Source organism: Syngnathoides biaculeatus, chromosome 10 (genome assembly GCF_019802595.1).
Source record: "Syngnathoides biaculeatus isolate LvHL_M chromosome 10, ASM1980259v1, whole genome shotgun sequence".
NCBI lineage: Eukaryota > Metazoa > Chordata > Actinopteri > Syngnathiformes > Syngnathidae > Syngnathoides > Syngnathoides biaculeatus.
This window is the reverse complement of record NC_084649.1, coordinates 27,491,890-27,510,867: the sequence shown is the minus strand read 5'-3', so window position 1 is coordinate 27,510,867 and position 18,978 is coordinate 27,491,890. Positions and strand designations below refer to the sequence as shown.

General features: G+C 50.0%; 1 protein-coding gene across 1 annotated transcript in view; it reads right to left on the bottom strand.

Annotated features, from left to right (window-relative positions):
* Positions 1–500: 500 nt before the first annotated feature.
* The window catches only part of flnbl (filamin B, like), a 36,055-nt gene continuing 17,577 nt past the window's right edge, over positions 501–18,978 (bottom strand). Inside the window, 33 exon segments of the mRNA XM_061833060.1 lie at positions 501–1,557; positions 1,666–1,857; positions 1,931–2,149; positions 2,903–2,956; positions 4,009–4,073; positions 5,223–5,280; positions 5,364–5,496; positions 5,643–5,761; positions 5,847–5,984; positions 6,147–6,413; positions 7,877–7,999; positions 8,388–8,540; positions 8,808–9,170; positions 9,847–10,020; positions 10,277–10,405; positions 10,763–10,903; positions 11,854–11,959; positions 13,126–13,298; positions 13,301–13,378; positions 14,235–14,424; positions 14,553–14,706; positions 14,911–15,202; positions 15,533–15,693; positions 15,774–15,936; positions 16,493–16,666; positions 16,757–16,957; positions 17,137–17,239; positions 17,309–17,623; positions 17,696–17,881; positions 18,120–18,199; positions 18,274–18,391; positions 18,495–18,649; positions 18,785–18,875. Of these exon segments, the coding sequence (XP_061689044.1) occupies positions 1,370–1,557; positions 1,666–1,857; positions 1,931–2,149; positions 2,903–2,956; positions 4,009–4,073; positions 5,223–5,280; positions 5,364–5,496; positions 5,643–5,761; positions 5,847–5,984; positions 6,147–6,413; positions 7,877–7,999; positions 8,388–8,540; positions 8,808–9,170; positions 9,847–10,020; positions 10,277–10,405; positions 10,763–10,903; positions 11,854–11,959; positions 13,126–13,298; positions 13,301–13,378; positions 14,235–14,424; positions 14,553–14,706; positions 14,911–15,202; positions 15,533–15,693; positions 15,774–15,936; positions 16,493–16,666; positions 16,757–16,957; positions 17,137–17,239; positions 17,309–17,623; positions 17,696–17,881; positions 18,120–18,199; positions 18,274–18,391; positions 18,495–18,649; positions 18,785–18,875 (5,256 nt within the window). The 3' untranslated portion in view covers positions 501–1,369.

The window sequence follows — 18,978 nt, the reverse complement described above, 5'->3', positions numbered from 1 at the left end:
GCTCTCGGACTGAATTTCCTTTGACATGGCTCATAATGTTTATGGCTTTCGATGTAAATGCGCTCGCATTACGTGAAGCAGTTCGGAACATGCGCTTTCCTACGTGCCAGGTACGGTTAACTTGCATTTTCCCGTTTCCGGGTGAATACCGGTTGTTTTGGAGCAGGCTTGTTTAGTTAACATTTATGAAGTAAACATAAATTAATGTCAAGACCACACACAAAATAAGCGACGTCTTGAGAGAATGCGAGGAGAGGGGCGTTACTTTTACTAGCGTTAGCGCCTCAACATGGCAAAGCTCGTTAAATCAAAACAATGAACATAAATGCATGTTCGCTCAATCTTGTCAACTAATATCCGGATTAATTTAATTCAATTTTTATGAAAACTTAAAAATCCGTAATTCTTGAGGACTTTCGTCACTGAATCAAAACAGAATGGATGAGCACAATCGCATTAAAGAGTACTGTACTTCATTAAAAAAAAAACAAAAAACCTCATTCATTTCAGTTTATTTTAATTATCAAATGTACACAGTTGGTACAAGTCACAGAAACAAAATTGAAAGCGTCCAAAAGGACCAACAGGACGCCTTCAACATGGCAATGGAACACATTCAAATCAGAAGAAGCCAAAAGAAATCCCGAAAATATCAATCCAAAAAAAAAAAAAAAACCCAAAAAACCAGCATGCGGGAGTACAGCAAAGGATCGCGGGAGTTCCAAGCGCGGGAAATCCAACTTCAGTAGTCACGCGAGAGTCCAGTCCGACAAGCGGGTTCGCGCTGCCCCCCTGCTGGATGGAGTGTGACACAGCACACGCCGGCCTGTTCTCTGGTTCCAGTTTTTAGCAACGTTTGCGACACAAAACAACAAATTCCAGTTTTCAAAGGTTCGGACAGTTATTTGTTTTTTTTTTTTTTTTTTCCCCAACAACTTTGAGGTCAAGTCAAACAGGTTTCAAGTTGTCCATGCAAAATGTTTCAAAAATTGTCACCTAAGTGGGATGTTGAGCAAAAACTTTCTAAATAATGTCCAATTTGTTCAAATACGTGACGGGGTGGCCGTTTCATAACAGGGGCGTCCACATTTATCAAAGTATTAGCCTTCTTTTGTCACTAAATTAATGTGGGTGGAGCGATACTAAAAAAAAAAAAAAAAAAAAAAAAATACATGCAGCTATGGGGGAATAAAAGTCACCAGTTTCGGAATTTGTCATTTCGAGGTACAGTACAAATATTTTCATTAGCAGTAAATGGGGGTCGGGATATATTAGTGTAGTGTCTTGCATCCTTTTCCACGGTATTTCTATTTAGTATAGTGTTTGATTTTTTTTTTTTTTTTTTTTTAGAGGGGGCACTCTTGCGGCATCAGGGCACGATGACGTGGAAGGGCGAGCCGGGGATGTGGTCCTCGCCCCACTTGACCACCAGGACGTAGTCGCCGCGCTGGCGCAGGACGTAGCTGACGTTGTAGTGCAGGTCGCCCAAGTGCTTGACCAGGACCTCCTCGCAGGGGACCTGGGGGCCGTGCACGCCCACCACCAGCATGTTCTTACCTGGGAGGGGGGGGCGACCAACAGTAATGCGTTATTTCGGATTCGATGCCGTGCCACGAGCCCAGTCTGCGTGCGTTATCCCCTCAACGCTCTCTAACGCTGGCTCACCGGCCTTGCTGCAGTCCACCGAGAAGCTGCTCTTCTGGCCCACGAAAGCCTTGCTCAGGCCCAGGCCTCGGCTCAGAACCTTGCTGGCGTCGGAGGCGGGAAGGCCGCCGCCCGCCGCCGCCGCTCCCTCCGGGGGGTCGAGGGTCAGGGTGGACGACACGCTGGCGTCGGTCACGTTCACCAAAGGAGGACCTGCGAGACGGCGCAAAGACGTAAGAACGTCGGCGAGACGGAGCCGGAGAGCGGGCCGAGGAGGTTTGCCGACCCGTGACTTTGGCCACGAAGGGGCTGCCGGCGACGTGCTGCGGCCCGCCGTACTTGATGGCCACCACGTAGCTGCCCGGCGCCATGGGCGTGTACAGCACCTTGTAGCCCCGGTCCACCTCCAGACACTCCATCTGAACCTTGGACGGACCCTCCACCGTCACGGCCAGCGCGCCCTGGCCCGCCGCCGTGTTGTCGATGACGAACTCCGACTGGACGCCTGCCGCCGGGACACAGACGCGCTCAAAACCCACAATCGGAGACGGGGATTCTCAAAGGAGCAAACGAGAAGCACTGCCTAAAACACTTGGCTGGGATTAATCACTAATGCTGCATAAAAATAAAGTTTTTGTTTAAAAAAAAAAAAAATAAAATAAAAAAATCATGCATTATGTCCTTCAGTATATTCAAAACATTTTTGCGTTTTAATCTGAAGCCATAATTTGATATCAGGAGAGGATAACTCATCGGCCAAAGTTAGTTAGATTTTTGGGACGAGATTATAAATTAGTAAAGTTACCATATAACTTAACCATAAACGAAAAAGAAAATGGTATTTCCTTAATTGTGACCTGTTTGGAGACTTTTGTCTCAATAAGGCAAAAAATTGCCTTAAAAAAAAAAAATCATGGGTGGGGGAAAATCCCAAAATTATACAAATATTTAATGGTAGTTTAAGAAAAAAAAAAGTTCTTCAAAAACAAGCATCTCAAAATATTTCAAAGTGTCAGGAGAAAACTTCTCAAAATCGTTACTTTTTAATCATGAAAATTACAAAATGAGGAAAATATTTCAACCCAGATTGTTTTCATATTTGCCCCTCCCACCAAATAGAGATTTTTTTTTTTTTTATCTCCCTCCTGCCAAAACATTTTTATAGCAGCATTATTTAAAAATGTTTTTAATAAATTTTCTTAATTGAATAATAGTTGATCTGTAATTTTTTTTTTTTTTTAATAAATGGGATGGGAACCTGTGGTGCCCGTCTCCAGGCCGGCGCCGTACGCCGACACCAGCGCGGCTTCTCCTCCGTCGCGTTCGGGCGAGCCGACCAGCACGCTGAAGGAAGCGTCGCGGCCCCGAGAGCCCAACTTGACGTCCACCGTGTGGAGGCCTCGCTCCCGGGGGACGAAGCGGATCGAGTACTTGTCTGACGCGGGGGGGAGGCGGAGAAGTCGGGTTAGCGCCAGTCGTGGAGAGCATCGGGACTCGCGCAAAAACGGCTGCGCGCACCTTTTTCCAGGTGTGTGATGACGCAGTCCTCCTGAGCCCCCGAGGGGGCGGTCACCTTGGCCTCCGGTTTTCCTCGGGCTCCTTCCATCGACACGTTGAACGACGCCGGCTGATTCACCTTCAGACCCGATTTCTGCAAACGCACAACGGCATCGATGCACTTTTCAACAACGTTGTCAAAATTGCTGAAATGACGTTTATTCCTCTAGCGATGACGCATTTGTCGCAAGCAGGCAGAGGAGCTGAAGTTCTCCCGAAGGGGGCGGCAGCCGGCTCACCTGAAGAAGTCCGGCGACGGCCGGGCGGTGCCCGTCGTAGGGTGGGGGCGCCGCGTGGACCAGGTAGGGACTCTCTGGGATGTGCTGCTCGTTGAATTTGATGGCGATCTCGTAGTCGCCTGCAGGACGACACGAGATGGGTCAACAAGTTTTGAATGATTTTATGGAGTCTTCCCCCCCCCCCCCCCCCCTCTCTCTCTCTTTCTACCGGGCTCCTGCGTCACATAAGAGACGCCGCAGGATCCGTCTTTGCGATCATCGAAGGAGATCTCCGCCCTGCTGGGACCCTCCACCGCCACAGACAGACCCCCGGCGCCGGCCTCCCTGGTCCAGATACTGAACTCCGCTGCGGAGGAGAGTCAGGAAGGACGTCTGTGAGGCGTCAGCCCCACGGCAGACTGCGCGTCTGTGCGAGTCCACTCGTGGGACAGAATTTCACGTTGCTAAATAAAAGTGGCTCCGGGGGCCCAGTTGAAAAGAAAATCTCAAGGCGGGCGCGGGGACCCACCTGCTTCACCCACCAGCGCGGCCTCCAGTCCCGGGCCTCCCGCTTTGACTTTAGCGGCACCGCCCTCGCCCAGCGGCCCCACGGTGAACTGGAAGGGGCTGCCCGGCACGTGGGCGCCGCGGTACCTGACGCTCACCCGGTGCACGCCCATCTCGCTGGGCACGAACCGCACGCAGTAGGTGTCGTCGCCCGCGGCCACCAGCTGGGCGGGCCGAGTGGCGCCCGACGGGCACCTCACCTCGGACGTGACGTCGCGCGTGTCCAGGGCTGCGAGACAAGTTTTTCCACATACTGAATTAATGCAATAAAAAAAAAAAGTAGGTAGTCATTCATACATGAATCTTTTAAAATATATTTTTTTTCATGTCAAGACAAAAAAATGAAGTTTAAAAAAAAAAATCTGACAATTGAAAGTTATTAAAAAAAAAACAAAACAGTTATGGTCAAAAATATTTAATATAGTAAGTTTCCAAAAAAAATCTGTAAAATTTTGTGAAAATTAGTAAAAAAAAAAAAATATTTCCACACAGATATTTAAAAAAAAAATAAAATAAAATAAAAAAATCATGCATTATGTCCTTCAGTATATTCAAAACATTTTTGCGTTTTAATCTGAAGCCATAATTTGATATCAGGAGAGGATAACTCATCGGCCAAAGTTAGTTAGATTTTTGGGACGAGATTATAAATTAGTAAAGTTACCATATAACTTAACCATAAACGAAAAAGAAAATGGTATTTCCTTAATTGTGACCTGTTTGGAGACTTTTGTCTCAATAAGGCAAAAAATTGCCTTAAAAAAAAAAAAAATCATGGGTGGGGGAAAATCCCAAAATTATACAAATATTTAATGGTAGTTTAAGAAAAAAAAAAGTTCTTCAAAAACAAGCATCTCAAAATATTTCAAAGTGTCAGGAGAAAACTTCTCAAAATCGTTACTTTTTAATCATGAAAATTACAAAATGAGGAAAATATTTCAACCCAGATTGTTTTCATATTTGCCCCTCCCACCAAATAGAGATTTTTTTTTTTTTATCTCCCTCCTGCCAAAACATTTTTATAGCAGCATTATTTAAAAATGTTTTTAATAAATTTTCTTAATTGAATAATAGTTGATCTGTAATTTTTTTTTTTTTTAATAAATGGGATGGGAACCTGTGGTGCCCGTCTCCAGGCCGGCGCCGTACGCCGACACCAGCGCGGCTTCTCCTCCGTCGCGTTCGGGCGAGCCGACCAGCACGCTGAAGGAAGCGTCGCGGCCCCGAGAGCCCAACTTGACGTCCACCGTGTGGAGGCCTCGCTCCCGGGGGACGAAGCGGATCGAGTACTTGTCTGACGCGGGGGGGAGGCGGAGAAGTCGGGTTAGCGCCAGTCGTGGAGAGCATCGGGACTGGCGCAAAAACGGCTGCGCGCACCTTTTTCCAGGTGTGTGATGACGCAGTCCTCCTGAGCCCCCGAGGGGGCGGTCACCTTGGCCTCCGGTTTTCCTCGGGCTCCTTCCATCGACACGTTGAACGACGCCGGCTGATTCACCTTCAGACCCGATTTCTGCAAACGCACAACGGCATCGATGCACTTTTCAAGAACGTTGTCAAAATTGCTGAAATGACGTTTATTCCTCTAGCGATGACGCATTTGTCGCAAGCAGGCAGAGGAGCTGAAGTTCTCCCGAAGGGGGGGGGCAGCCGGCTCACCTGAAGAAGTCCGGCGACGGCCGGGCGGTGGCCGTCGTAGGGTGGGGGCGCCGCGTGGACCAGGTAGGGACTCTCTGGGATGTGCTGCTCGTTGAATTTGATGGCGATCTCGTAGTCGCCTGCAGGACGACACGAGATGGGTCAACAAGTTTTGAATGATTTTATGGAGTCTTCCCCCCCCCCCCCCCCCCTCTCTCTTTCTACCGGGCTCCTGCGTCACATAAGAGACGCCGCAGGATCCGTCTTTGCGATCATCGAAGGAGATCTCCGCCCTGCTGGGACCCTCCACCGCCACAGACAGACCCCCGGCGCCGGCCTCCCTGGTCCAGATACTGAACTCCGCTGCGGAGGAGAGTCAGGAAGGACGTCTGTGAGGCGTCAGCCCCACGGCAGACTGCGCGTCTGTGCGAGTCCACTCGTGGGACAGAATTTCACGTTGCTAAATAAAAGTGGCTCCGGGGGCCCAGTTGAAAAGAAAATCTCAAGGCGGGCGCGGGGACCCACCTGCTTCACCCACCAGCGCGGCCTCCAGTCCCGGGCCTCCCGCTTTGACTTTAGCGGCACCGCCCTCGCCCAGCGGCCCCACGGTGAACTGGAAGGGGCTGCCCGGCACGTGGGCGCCGCGGTACCTGACGCTCACCCGGTGCACGCCCATCTCGCTGGGCACGAACCGCACGCAGTAGGTGTCGTCGCCCGCGGCCACCAGCTGGGCGGGCCGAGTGGCGCCCGACGGGCACCTCACCTCGGACGTGACGTCGCGCGTGTCCAGGGCTGCGAGACAAGTTTTTCCACATACTGAATTAATGCAATAAAAAAAAAAAGTAGGTAGTCATTCATACATGAATCTTTTAAAATATATTTTTTTCATGTCAAGACAAAAAAATGAAGTTTAAAAAAAAAAATCTGACAATTGAAAGTTATTAAAAAAAAAACAAAACAGTTATGGTCAAAAATATTTAATATAGTAAGTTTCCAAAAAAAATCTGTAAAATTTTGTGAAAATTAGTAAAAAAAAAAAAATATTTCCACACAGATATTTAAAAAAAAAATAGCATTGTAAAATACACAAACTTTTGTTGGACTAAGATTATTATTTCCTCCTATATTTGAACTAAATGCAGCACAGAAGCAATTTCGTGTGTGTGGGTTGGGGGGCAAAAATTCAAAAAGTGAACTTTCATATTTTCTCCATAGAGATTTTCACTTGTTTTGTTTTTTGTTGGGGGGGGGGGTCTTTTTTTCTTCTTCACCCAATCCATTTGTACTCAAGTGTTCTGGCTTTAAACAACACACACACACACACACACAGAACAAACAGAGCATCCAAAAGGCGTGAAACACAAAGAGCAGACTGTCCGCGCCCCAACCGCGACCCCGCCCTCCCCGCAAACCTCGGCCGCTTTCCCACCGGACGGCAGACCAAGTCGGAGAAGCGAGAAGATGACCAGGAAGATAACGAGGAGGAGGAGGAGATGCGAGAGAGGAACGAGCGAGGAGAGGCCGGGAACAAGCGCCTCACTGGGGGGAGCAGCGGCGGCGGTGGAGTCCAGAAGAAGAAAAAAAAAAAAAAAAAAAAGAGGAATGGTAGACATGAGAGACGGAGGAGGAAAACAAATGGGCAGAGGAGAAGAAAAAGAAGAAAGAACACCTGCGAGCCAGCCACAAACAACAACAATCATTTAACATTTTCACTGATTTCACGTTTGGTTACGTAAAGCAAACCAGATAATTAACATTTGCCCATAAAGCAGAAGTGACAGTTTTACTTTTTGTGACTTTTACATGCTTGTGATTTGTTGTTGTTGACACAACCAACATGGTCAAGTCTGATGAGCTTCGTTTGACATCAGTTATCTTTGGTACACAGAAATGTGGCACGTTTCTTTTTTTTTTTTTTAATAGAAAGAGCTCAATTGAGGTTTCATTTCCATTGCAAAATTGTGAAATGTTTGCATATTTTCAAATGTGATAGTTATATATAATAATATATAATAAGCCTCAACTTTTTAATGTTGCTCCATTTCACAACTCCCCCCACAAGAATGTTTTAGCAATTGCATTTTTTTTGTGAGGAGTTTCTTTTACTCCATAAAAACACATAAAAAATATTTTAATTTATGCTTGTTTTAATAAACATTTATCTTTTGAAGATAAAGCAGCTTTATGTGAACTTGTACTGCTTTTTACAATGATTGATTTATGCGTTTCTAATTTTTTGTGGTAAAGAAAGGCACCTGGTATCTTGAGGCTGAGGTCGCAGACGCTGCCCACGCCGGCGACGGGCGCTGCCCTCTGTTTGCGGGTGACGCTCTCCCGGATGCGACCCTCCCCAGTCACCTGCACCGTGAACGGACTTCCTGTTCGACACGCGCACACATTACATTCCTTGAATGGCGCATCGCGACTGAAAGAAACATACGGTGGATCTAGTACTCCGCCATGAGGGACACCAAAGTCTAGACCTTTCAAATTTGCGTTCATAAGAACGTCTTCTCCATATATAAATGGAGTTTTTTGTCATTAAAAACTAAGCTTTTGGGAGAAAAGAGAACTGAACCCTGTGGATCACTGTTGAGGGAAAGAAATTGATAACAAGTGAGACCAAATCAATGCAGAGGATAACAGCCAGCAACAAATCTGGCGACAAAACAGAAAACTTAGCAGCTAGCGGTAAGAGGGTGACAGTGGGCAACGCGGGGGGAGGAGGAGGGCTACACGGCGCTACTCGTCGGGTTTTCTCCGTACCTGTGATGTGCTTCTCAGAGAAGCGAATGGAGACCAAGTAGTTTCCAGGCTCGGTGGGACAATAGGTGACGCGGCACGTCCCGTCCTCCACGTCCTCCGTCTGGATGTCCACCTTGCTCGGACCCTCCACGGCCAGAGCCAGCCCACCGTAACCTGGACCCGACATCGAGACGTCTTTTTGTAACCAGTTAACTGCAACAGCTCAACACAGACACGACGCGGGCGTCACGTTGCAGGTGTGACCCAAAACTAACAGCAGACGTCGTCTTGATGCTCTGCTGCAGGACGCCTTGGTGCGAAAGGCACACCCTTATCGCTCTCTTCTGAAAGGGTTCCCTTCACCCGAACCCGTGTCAAAGTCAAGTTTCAAGCCCGACAAGCAACACGGCGTGAAATTTAGCGGCATCTCCGCGAGCTCACCGGCCTCGCGAGTGTCCACCACGAAGCTGGCGTCGGTGAAGGTGGTTCCCCGCACCAGCCCGTCGCCGTGCGCCCTGACGCGTCCGGCGTCGCCGATCTCGGACTGGACGATGGTGATGCCGACGGGGCTGCCGGCCACGTGCCGTCCGTTCTTGGTGACGCTGACCCGGTGCTCGCCCACCTCGCGGGGGATGAAGGAGATGCCCACGTGGTTGTTGGCCATCCTCTTGAGCAGGCAGGGCTCCTCGCGGCCGGACGGGGCGGCGATGCTGGCGCTGAGGAGGCTCAGGTCCGTCTCGTCGATGTTCAGGAAGAAGTCGGCCGCCGAGCCCAGTTTCACCTGAGAGCGCCGCTGTTTGTCCTCTGTGGTGCACGCAAATGATAACAAAAAAGGGGAGGGGGTGGGGGGGGGGCGCAGTTTAGTGAAGCCGAAGATGTTGGCACGCACAATTTTGTCACAGAAGTAGCTTGCAGCGGCCAACTCGTAACATTTCATATCCATCCATCCAATTTCTTCATCGGTTATCCTCACGAGAGTCGCAGGGAGTGCTGGAGCCTATCCCGGCCGTAACGGGCAGGAGGCAGAGGACGCCCTGAACTGGTCGCCGGCCCATCGCAGGGCACATAGAGAAAGACGACAGCCGCACTCACAATCACACCTCGGGGCAATTTTAGAGTGTCCAATTGATGTTGCATGTTTTGGGGATGCGGGAGGAAACCGGAGTGCCCACCCGGAGAAAAGCCACGCAGGCACGGGGAGAACATGAACATGCAAACGGCACACAGGCGGGGCCGGGATCGAACCCGGGTCCTCAGAACTGGAACCGTGCCGCCGCAGTACTACTACTACTACTCCAATCAAATCATCTGTCATCAATTCATGACTTTTTTTTTTTTTAAATGGCAACATCGTGAAGATGACTGAAATATTTTGTGGTATCGTTACAGTTGAAAGCCACTTACTAACATCGTGGCTTGCATTTTTTTCACCAATTTGTGGAAGAATGAGTGCGATATTCCGTAGGGGTGCGGTACCGACCCGTGATCCTGGCGGTGAACGGGCTGCCGGCGATGTGCTCGTTGTTGTACTTGACCAAGATGTTGTAATCACCCGGCAGCGTCGGAAGGTAGGTGACGCTGCACGAGCCGTCCTTGTTGTCCACGCAGCTGATCTCCGCCTTGGACGGACCCTCGATGGCCAGGTCCAGACCACCTGGACGCATACCGTTTCACAAATCCATTAGTTATCAGAGCAAAGAAACGTGACGAAGATATGGACGGGGAATGGTTCTAGAACTCAGCCCTGTGGGACGCCAAATTCCAAAAAGTCATTCAAATTAAAAAAAAAAAAAAAAACTTTTGGAAAACTGCACCCACTACTTAAGTGGGCAACTCCACAGGTGAGAAAATACCCCCCTCCCCGCAAAAAAAGAGATAATCTGATTGATACGATTGGTGGGATTTCGTACCTTCAGCCGCATCCTCCGTGTTGACGGTGAACGCCGCAGTCTTATTGGCCACGCCGTAGCTGAGGCCTGGACCGTAGGCAGACACGCTGGGACTGGTGGAGCGGTTCACGTAGAACTGGAGAGGAGACTCTGTGACAACAACATAAAACAAAGATATTTATATAGTGCATTAAAACATTCACTAAAATATGAAGTATTCAGGCAAGCGCTTTTGCTGTACAGTCAACTAAAAGCATGGAACAGTCAAAAATAATGTCAGTGTTTCCATCACTAAAAAAAAAAAAAAAAAAAAAAATTGTCTGTCTGTGTACACGTGTTGCTCCACAGTTGGTGTTGAAATATGTTTCGACGCCGCTTATTAGTTAGCCCGTCTGTGGCGTATGTTTCGTTCTGTACTCTTGTGTGTGTGTTAAAAATGGCCAGAAAATTAGCGGCAGCTGGCCGAAACTACTTGGAAGGTTCTGGTAAGGCATTTAGCGGACACACCTGGGATGTGCGCTCCGTTGTACTTGATGTGCATCTCATGCAGGCCGGCTTCGGTGGGAGAGAACTGCACCGTGACCGTCCCGTCCAGGTTGTCCGTGATCAGCGGCTGAGCGGACTTTCCAGACGGCATCAGAACCTCGCCTGAAACGGACGGAAGTTTGCACATACTGTGCATAAATATCTCTTTTTTTTTTTTGGTCTTATCTGAAGTCAACTTTGAGTTAAATCTCGACTGTTTCGAGTCAGTCACGATCACCAAATTGTCATTTTGTTAAACGCCACAGTTAATAAGAGGGAGAATCTTATATTATTTTCTTTGAGCTCAAACATTTACATACACAAAGTAAAAGTAAATAAAGAACACGCCGCGGCTTTGGAAGCTCCTGATAGCTTAACTGACAACATTTGAGTTAATTGACGGCCCACCTGGGGACGCATTTAGGGCCACGCCTCAAATACTTGTCTGGAATTGTGGGGAAATCCCGGAAAGAATTGTGGCGCTCCAAGTGTCTGGCTCATCCTTGGGTGCAATTTCCAGACGCTGGAAGGTGTCACGTTCATCGTTCCAAAATTAACTTCCAAAGCTTTTCCGAAATAAGCTAGCCATTTATCAGCACTTCCTCCAATGTAAACTTTAACACGAAACATTTAGCACAGATGTTTCCCACATTTGTGGCCTCTGGGGAGTCAACAAGTCTGCTGTTTATCATTTCCGGACTTCCTTGCGCGCACGGGTTAAAGGCAGCTTGTGTGCGTTTCGCTTTTTTTCCCCCTGTGACTCTTATTCCAAAAGAATAAATGGGTCAGAAGATTCCTGCCATTAAGCTTGGCTTCATTTCTATGAACATTAAAAGGAGACATACATGTAAAACATGTCCCCCCCCCCCCAACAAAAATTGGTTGGTTCAAATACTGCATTTCTCAAATTATTTAATATCAGTAAAAACATTTGACGCTGTCAAGTTTCTTTCCTTCAATGAGTAGATCTAAATGTTTATCAATTTCCTATTAATGTAACTCAAAAATGTTTTGAAATTTACTGTAACAACAAATAAATTGTAAATTTGCCCATGAGCCCACCCTCGTCTGACCTGTGACCTGGCCCCTCTTGAAGGAGAACGGAATGAGCATGTGGAAGGGTCTGAAGCCGCCGCCGCCGCCGCCGTTCACGTCGTCGCCCGAATCCTCGGACGTCAACTGTGGGTGGGGGCGGGACAAGTGAGCGTCACTCACAAATGCAACAAAGTCATTGGTTAGTGTGGGAGGCCGCAGCCCCGACCGCTCAGCTGCATCATGGGTAGTCTGTGCAGTTATTTGTTACAGACAAACAGCCGTTACCATGGCGACCGGCCCGACGAGCAGGCTGCATTCTGTCAGCTGATGACGAAGCAATCGTGTAGACCGGGGGTGCCCCCAAGCGGCGGGGAGGACATGTTGGAAGAGGCCAAGATTGGTCAAACCGAATGTCAATCAATTACCCGCCCGATCGACATATTGGCCATACCAAAATCAAGTGACAAGATGAATGCTGACTTTTTTTTTTTTTTTTTTTTTTTTGGGTGCACGGTCGCGACCGACCACAACTGCTTCGGAGATCGACTGGTCGATCGCGACCGGTGTAGACGGCAGAAGCAACGTCCAAGCGGCCATGTTTGAGAACGGAGAGAGCGTTATTCTTGTCAATCCAGCCTAGGCTGGCACAACTTGTTGGCAACTGCGGTGTGTTGTTGTTCCTGCCAAGACCAGTGAGTGTACGTTCTTGTGTCTCTATTTGTGTTGCACAACCTTTGTTGTTCCACCGCCAGAGTGAGCGTGTGCTCGTCTTTTGGTCCTCGTGGGGCACCGCCCTTGTAATGTCGCCTTCCAAAATGTGCACGTCACTCATCTAGATTTTTCATCAATTAAGACTTCGGAAACACTAAAAACATTTCTGCCCGTTTTCTGACATAAGGACGCCACCAGTAATTCCTTTTGCGTAATTTCTGCACCGTTCCGTTTTTTAAAGTGAACGACGGGAGGAGGCAAAACTCTAAAGCCATCAATTAATCAAATGGCTCAGATTGATCTATGATTACAATAAATGGATAGCCACAGCCGTTCTGTGGTCCCAGTTTTGAAAACGGCAGATTTCGTGCGTGTGAAAGCAGACACTGGGCAGAGCAGCGTCCGCTATCGCGTGAGGCGACCACGGGAAGGTTTGAAAAGCTGTCGGCAAACTTTTGCGTTGCCCCAACAGGGTGCAGTTGCATTTGTTTGTTTGAAAACTCAAAAATGTGTTTAAACGAGCATACCGAGCGCACCAGTCTTCTCGCTTTCAAAATGCAACAGCGAGCGCGCCATTGGTTCGCGGCTGCCGTACGTACCTTGTCTTTGAATTTGAAGGGACTGCCGGGAATGTTTTCCCCACCGAAGCGCACGTACATGACGTAGTCGCCGGGCTCCGGGAGCGTACAGAACGCCTCGAAGGTTCCGTCGTGGTTGTCGGTCACCTGGGCGTCCACCTCGCTGCCGTCGGGCTGCACCACCACGCAGTTCACTTTCCTTCGCCCGCGCTCTTGGCGTCGACCAGGAGGAAGAGCTCCTTGTCCGGGCCCTCCCTTAGGCCCAATTTGGGCCCTGAGGGACAAAGCAGGTTTTGCACATTTTTAATACAGCTCTATTTACCCCGCTAAGTATGTTTTTTTTGGGTTTTTTTTTTTTTTTTCCCTCCCTCAATGGATTTTGGTTTTACTGAAGCTAATGTCAGGAGCTAACATTTTTCCAACTATAGCTCATACGTTAGAGGTAACAAAAAGCTCACGTGAGAAAAACTATTGGAAGTTTATGTTACAAATACGTTGGGAGTCTAACTTTCTATCTATCTATCTATCTATCATTGGCAGCTTGGCATTACTGCTCATAAGCCAACGCTGGACACCGATTTAAGAAGCTCACATTGAAGCTAAAGTTAAAAGATAATGTTGAAGCAAACACTGGAAGCTAAAATTGTATGCAAGAGTCGTCGGCGCTGGCGACAGAAGCCGACATTGGCCTTCCTCAGCACGAGCAAGCAGAGGTCACACTGGATGTTACCTTGTGAAGCTAACATGGGGAAAAAAACAAAAACAAAACAAAAAAAAAAAACATTGGAAGCCAAAGATGAAATGTACATTGCAAGATAACAGAGGTAATGATGCTAACGTCAGACATTAGAAGCTCGCTCTGGTGGCAACAGCAGCTAACTTAAGAAGCTAATGTTGACGTCAACATTCCAGCTAATGGTGGAGGTTAATGGAAAGCGCGCAAGTCGGAAGAAGCTAGCATTCATCTTGCTTAGTTCCATCATTCATTAAGCAGGAATGAGTTAGAAGAAGAAGAAGAAGTTATCGCTGGAAACTAATCTTAGTGCTAACATTGGAAGCTAAGGAGATAAAGATTCAGAAAAAGCTCAAGGTAAAAACCTCTTTGTAATGTTTCTTTGGGGGTGACGCACCGCTTGTTGTGCACTTGCTGGCGTCTCCTGTCACGGCGGCCTGGACCCGGTAGGGCGAGGCCAGGATGTCGTCGCCGCCGTACTTGATGACGATGGTGTAGCGACCCGCGCGGTCGGGTACGTACGACACCTTGTACGTGTCGTCTCCGTTGTTGTGGATCGTGGGCAGCTTGGGTTTGCCGTCCTGGTCCTGAGGTGGGAAAGACAATAGAAATATGGTCACGTTTTTCCACACCAAGTACCGCAGCAGAACCTCCGAACATCACTGCCTCAATGGGTTCTTTTAAGGTTCTACTGTACGGTGTGTGAAATACTGACAGTGATGAGCACGGCGACTTGTCCTTGTCCCGCTTGCTTGGCGTCGATGGTGAACTCCACCGGGAAACTGGCGAGCACTTCGCTTTTCAGTCCGGGGCCGCTGGCTACGACTTTACTGGCGTCGTGGGTGGGAAGCACCCGAACGCGGAATGGACTGGACGGGGATAAAAAAAGGCAAAAAAAAAAACCCAAACAAATAATTGGATTGGCATTATGAGATATGACAATGCGCAGGAAGTGACGTGAAGCAAGCTGAAATTCAACAAGGCTGGGAAAAATTCAAACGTGCACAGGAATTGTCATCAAAATGCTCCAGGATGACAATACGCGTCATCTCAATTGCAGTACCGTTCAGTACCTCTTGGGGACGTCCTCTTCGGCGTACTGGACGGCCACAGAGTAGGCGCCCTCCACGGAGGGCGTGTAAGACACCGTGTGGGTGCCGTCCCCGTTGTCCGACACCTCCGCGGGCTCCGACGAGCCTTTGGGGGTGACCACCGTGACGGCGAGCGGCGCCAAGCCCGCCTTGCTGCAGTCCACCGTGAACGCCTGAGGGATGTTGGCGCGGACCCCCGGGGACACCCCCGGGCCGGACACCTTCACCTCGCTGGGGTCTACGAGGTCCTCCACCGGGACCTTGAAGGGACTTCCTGAAAAACGAGCGGAAGCGTGAGCGTGAGGTGCTTCAGACTACGGTTGCCAAAATAAGAGAAGAACGGGACGGGGAGGGACTTCAAGCCAAACCCAAACGGGTGTGATGGCTAAAGGGAGCTGAGGAAAGATGGAAAGAAAGTTTGGAAAAGCAAGTTGGCCAAAAATTGGAATTCAAAGTGGAGAAAGAAGCCAAGTCACTTGCCTAGACGGGGGAGCAGTAGAACACGAAGACAAAAGTTTGGTGCGTGACCGTTTTTAGAAAGCAGCAGCAGAGGCGGCTGACACGGACACGACGACGACGACGACGAGGAAACGCTAAATCTGACCGGGAATGTGCTCTCCTCCGTAGACGATGTTGACGTCGTAGAGGCCCGGCACCAAGGGGACGTAGTCCACGCTGCAGCTGCCATCTTTGTTGTCTTTGCACGCCATCTTGGATTCGGAGGGACCCTCGACAGTGATGCCCAGGCCGCCGGTGCCCGCCCCCCTATCGAAGCGAGGTTTGGTTTATTTTAAGGACACGATGGCACACCCGCGAGCGGACGGATGGCACGTCGGCTCCTGGACCTGGTAATGATGTTGAAGGAGTTGGTCTTGTCGGTCAGGCCTTTCTGGAGTCCCGGGCCCGTGGCGACCACCCTACCGGGGTCGCAGCCGTCAGACACGCAAACCCGGGCTGGGCTCTTCAGAACGGGGGTGTCGTCATAGAGAACCTGCACACTGTGCTCGCCTGAAACATAAGGAAATAAGTGCAAACAATTTAGGCTCCACCACAGCAAAGTTTGGCATGTGACCATTTTATTTGGTTTCGGTACCACCCCGACACCCACAAGTCTGCTGACTAAATGGGCTGGAGATGGAAAATTTCATACGACCAGCAGAGGATGAGATGGAAAAGCTTTCAAATTCAGATGACGAAACAGGCTGAAGTAGAAATTTAAACGTGACCTTTTTTTTTTTTTTTAAAGAAATCAGTAGAAGAAATTATTTGGGCCCAGCTGACTAAATGGGCAGCAGCAGTAGAAACTTAAAAATTTGGTGCCTGACCATTTTTTTTTTTTTTTTTGGACACCACCAGCAAAGATTACACAAGATTCAGACCCACAAAGTCTTCTGGCTAAACGGGCTGCCGTAGCAATCCAAAAGTGCAACAGACCAACAGAGTTTTAGATGAGACTTTTTTTGTTTTTTTTGGGTTTTTTTTGGACAGCCTCAGCAGTCAGCGCAAATGATTTCAGTGGAAGCAATCTGCCGCATGAACGTGCCCGCACTAAAAAGTGTCTTACCGTTCTCATAGGGCGTGTATTCCACGCTGTACGTGCCGTCGTTCTTGTCTTTGACCAGGCACTCTGTCAGGGCCCCGGACGGGTTCCTGATCTCGGCTTTCACCCTTTTCCCACCCTGCCGGCCCAAAGGGCGAGCGTCTACCGTAAACGCGGTGGTGGCTTCCCTGAAGACGCCTGCGAGCAAGACGAGCGAGAACGCAGGCGTTGCGGTCGGGATCGGAAGCGGGATGCCAGCCTCGGCGACGGGGCACACGCGTCGCGTACCTTTGCCATCCAGTCCACGGCCCGACACTTTGACTTGAGAGACGTCGACGGCCGGGGCCACCGTCACCTCGGCGGGGAAACCGGGAACGGCCTTGCCGCCGTACTTGAGCAGGAGTGTGTACGCCCCCGACGTGGGAGGAACGTACGTGACCGTGTAAGTCCCGTCTTTGTTGTCCACCATCTCGGTCTTTGCTTTCACGCCTGGAACACACGACAGAGCCTTTAAAGAAGCCAAGTGCAAGTGATTTTTAGAGAAACCACTGGCAGAGGGGACAGTTGAAAGCCTGAACCCTAACCTCAGACCAGACAAGTTCACTCCCTGAATAAGCAGTGGAGGGGAAAACACGAGAAACTGAGAGGAGGAGTCCATAATTGCAAACCGGCGGGTGCAGCAACAGGAGACGACGCTTGAACGGCCTCCAGGCTGAGTTGACCCCGTCCAGCACGAGTGCAGTCGACGTTGACCGCACTGGCCTCTCCTACCTGTGGACAGAAAAGTCTTTGAAACGCCAGTCCTCACAGATCCAGGTCCACGTGGTCCAGGCCACTCACCTTGGCCTTGCTCAGGCCCGACCCGGTGGCCACCACTTTGCTCGGGTCAAAAGGCATCTGGATGTCTGCCCGGAAGGGGGAGCCCGGAATGTGGACCTCCTCGAACTGAATGTTGACCAGATATTCTCCAGGTTCCGTGGGAAGGTAAGAGACCGAACAGGTCCCGTCCCCGTTGTCCGAGCACTCAATCTTGGCCTCCGTGGGCCCCTCCACCGTCAAACCCAAACCACCCGTGCCGGCCCCTTTGGTGTCAATTGTGAACTCGGCCTGGTTGCCCACAAAACCTCCCTTCAGACCCGGACCGTGAGCCTTCACCTAGACGGGACACGTGGATGACAGCACCGAGCCGGAGACGACGTAGACGACGGACCGACGTTGGTACGGTACCTTGCTGGGATCCGGAGGCAGCAGGCCCTCCACGGGGAAGGGGCTCCCGGGGATTGGGTGTCCGTCGTAGGACACGTTGACGGCGTACACCCCCTCTTCCGTGGGGGTGTAACGCACCCGACGCACCTGGGCATTTCCGGGCTGCGGCTCCACTTTACACGGCACGGAACGCTGGCTGGGACTCAGCTGAGTGACAAAGGGAAGAAGGGGGAGTCGCAAGATTCGGGCCAGGTCGAGATAAAACTTTGGGATTGATAAAAATCGAAGAGCGACAGAAAATGAAGCGCGTCAAGAGAAGGAGATTTCCATCAAATCAATTCAAGTCGGACAGAAATAGACTCGGGCGGACGGGGTGGATAGTTCCGGACAGCCGCCGGAGAAAATGTGACATTTCGCAGGAGCGGAAGGACTGCACGCCACCAACCAGCTCAACTTCCAGGCGTCCTTGACCGCCGGCCCCCTTCACGTCAACCAGGAAGTGCTGCTCTTGGCCCACCTCCACTCCTATCACACACACACACACAATTTTTTTGGGGCTGCAACTTTTCTTCCCCGCTTTCTTTTTCTAGGCGTCTTACGTCCGTCCAGGTTGTCCACGCCCACGTTATTGAGGTTCAGGGGTTCCGCCACGTTCACCGCAAAGGGACTTTTTGCGATGGGGTCGCCGCCGAACGTCACCCCGATGGTCATCGGGCCCTGGACGCGCATTTTGAAAATTATATGAATTGTTACTAAAGATGCCATGAAAATGGGTGTAAAGTACAACAAGCCGACTTCATTTTGCGTGCGTGCGTCTCACCGGCGTGACTGGCGTGTACTTGACGGTGTGGGAGTAGTCGTAGTTGTCGATGATGTCAAAATCTTTGACGGGAGACGAGAAGGAAACGTCCAACGGCGCCTTGCCCGCTCCTTTCGTCAGGGCCGTGAAGTGAGTCGGTATTCGGCTCTCCACGCCTGGACACACCAAGCAGCGGCGTCGGGAAAGTTCCTTCTCTATGCCGACCACTTGAGCGCCGCAACGTCCCTCCACGCTAGTTCCGGTGCGGCGCCGGACACGAGAACCGCGGTCGTCGCGTGCGTCTCGCTTACCCGTGACGGCCAATCCGGGGCCCTCGGCTTTGACCTTGGCTGCGTTGTGGGAGGGATCCACGTTGACCAGGAAAGGACTCTGGGGAACTTCCTGGGTGGAAACGTGAACATTTTCACGCCGGCAGTTCATTCATTTGGGCCATTTGGCAACCGCTGCGCGTATATTTTGTAAACTTCCGGCCATTCGGAAACAT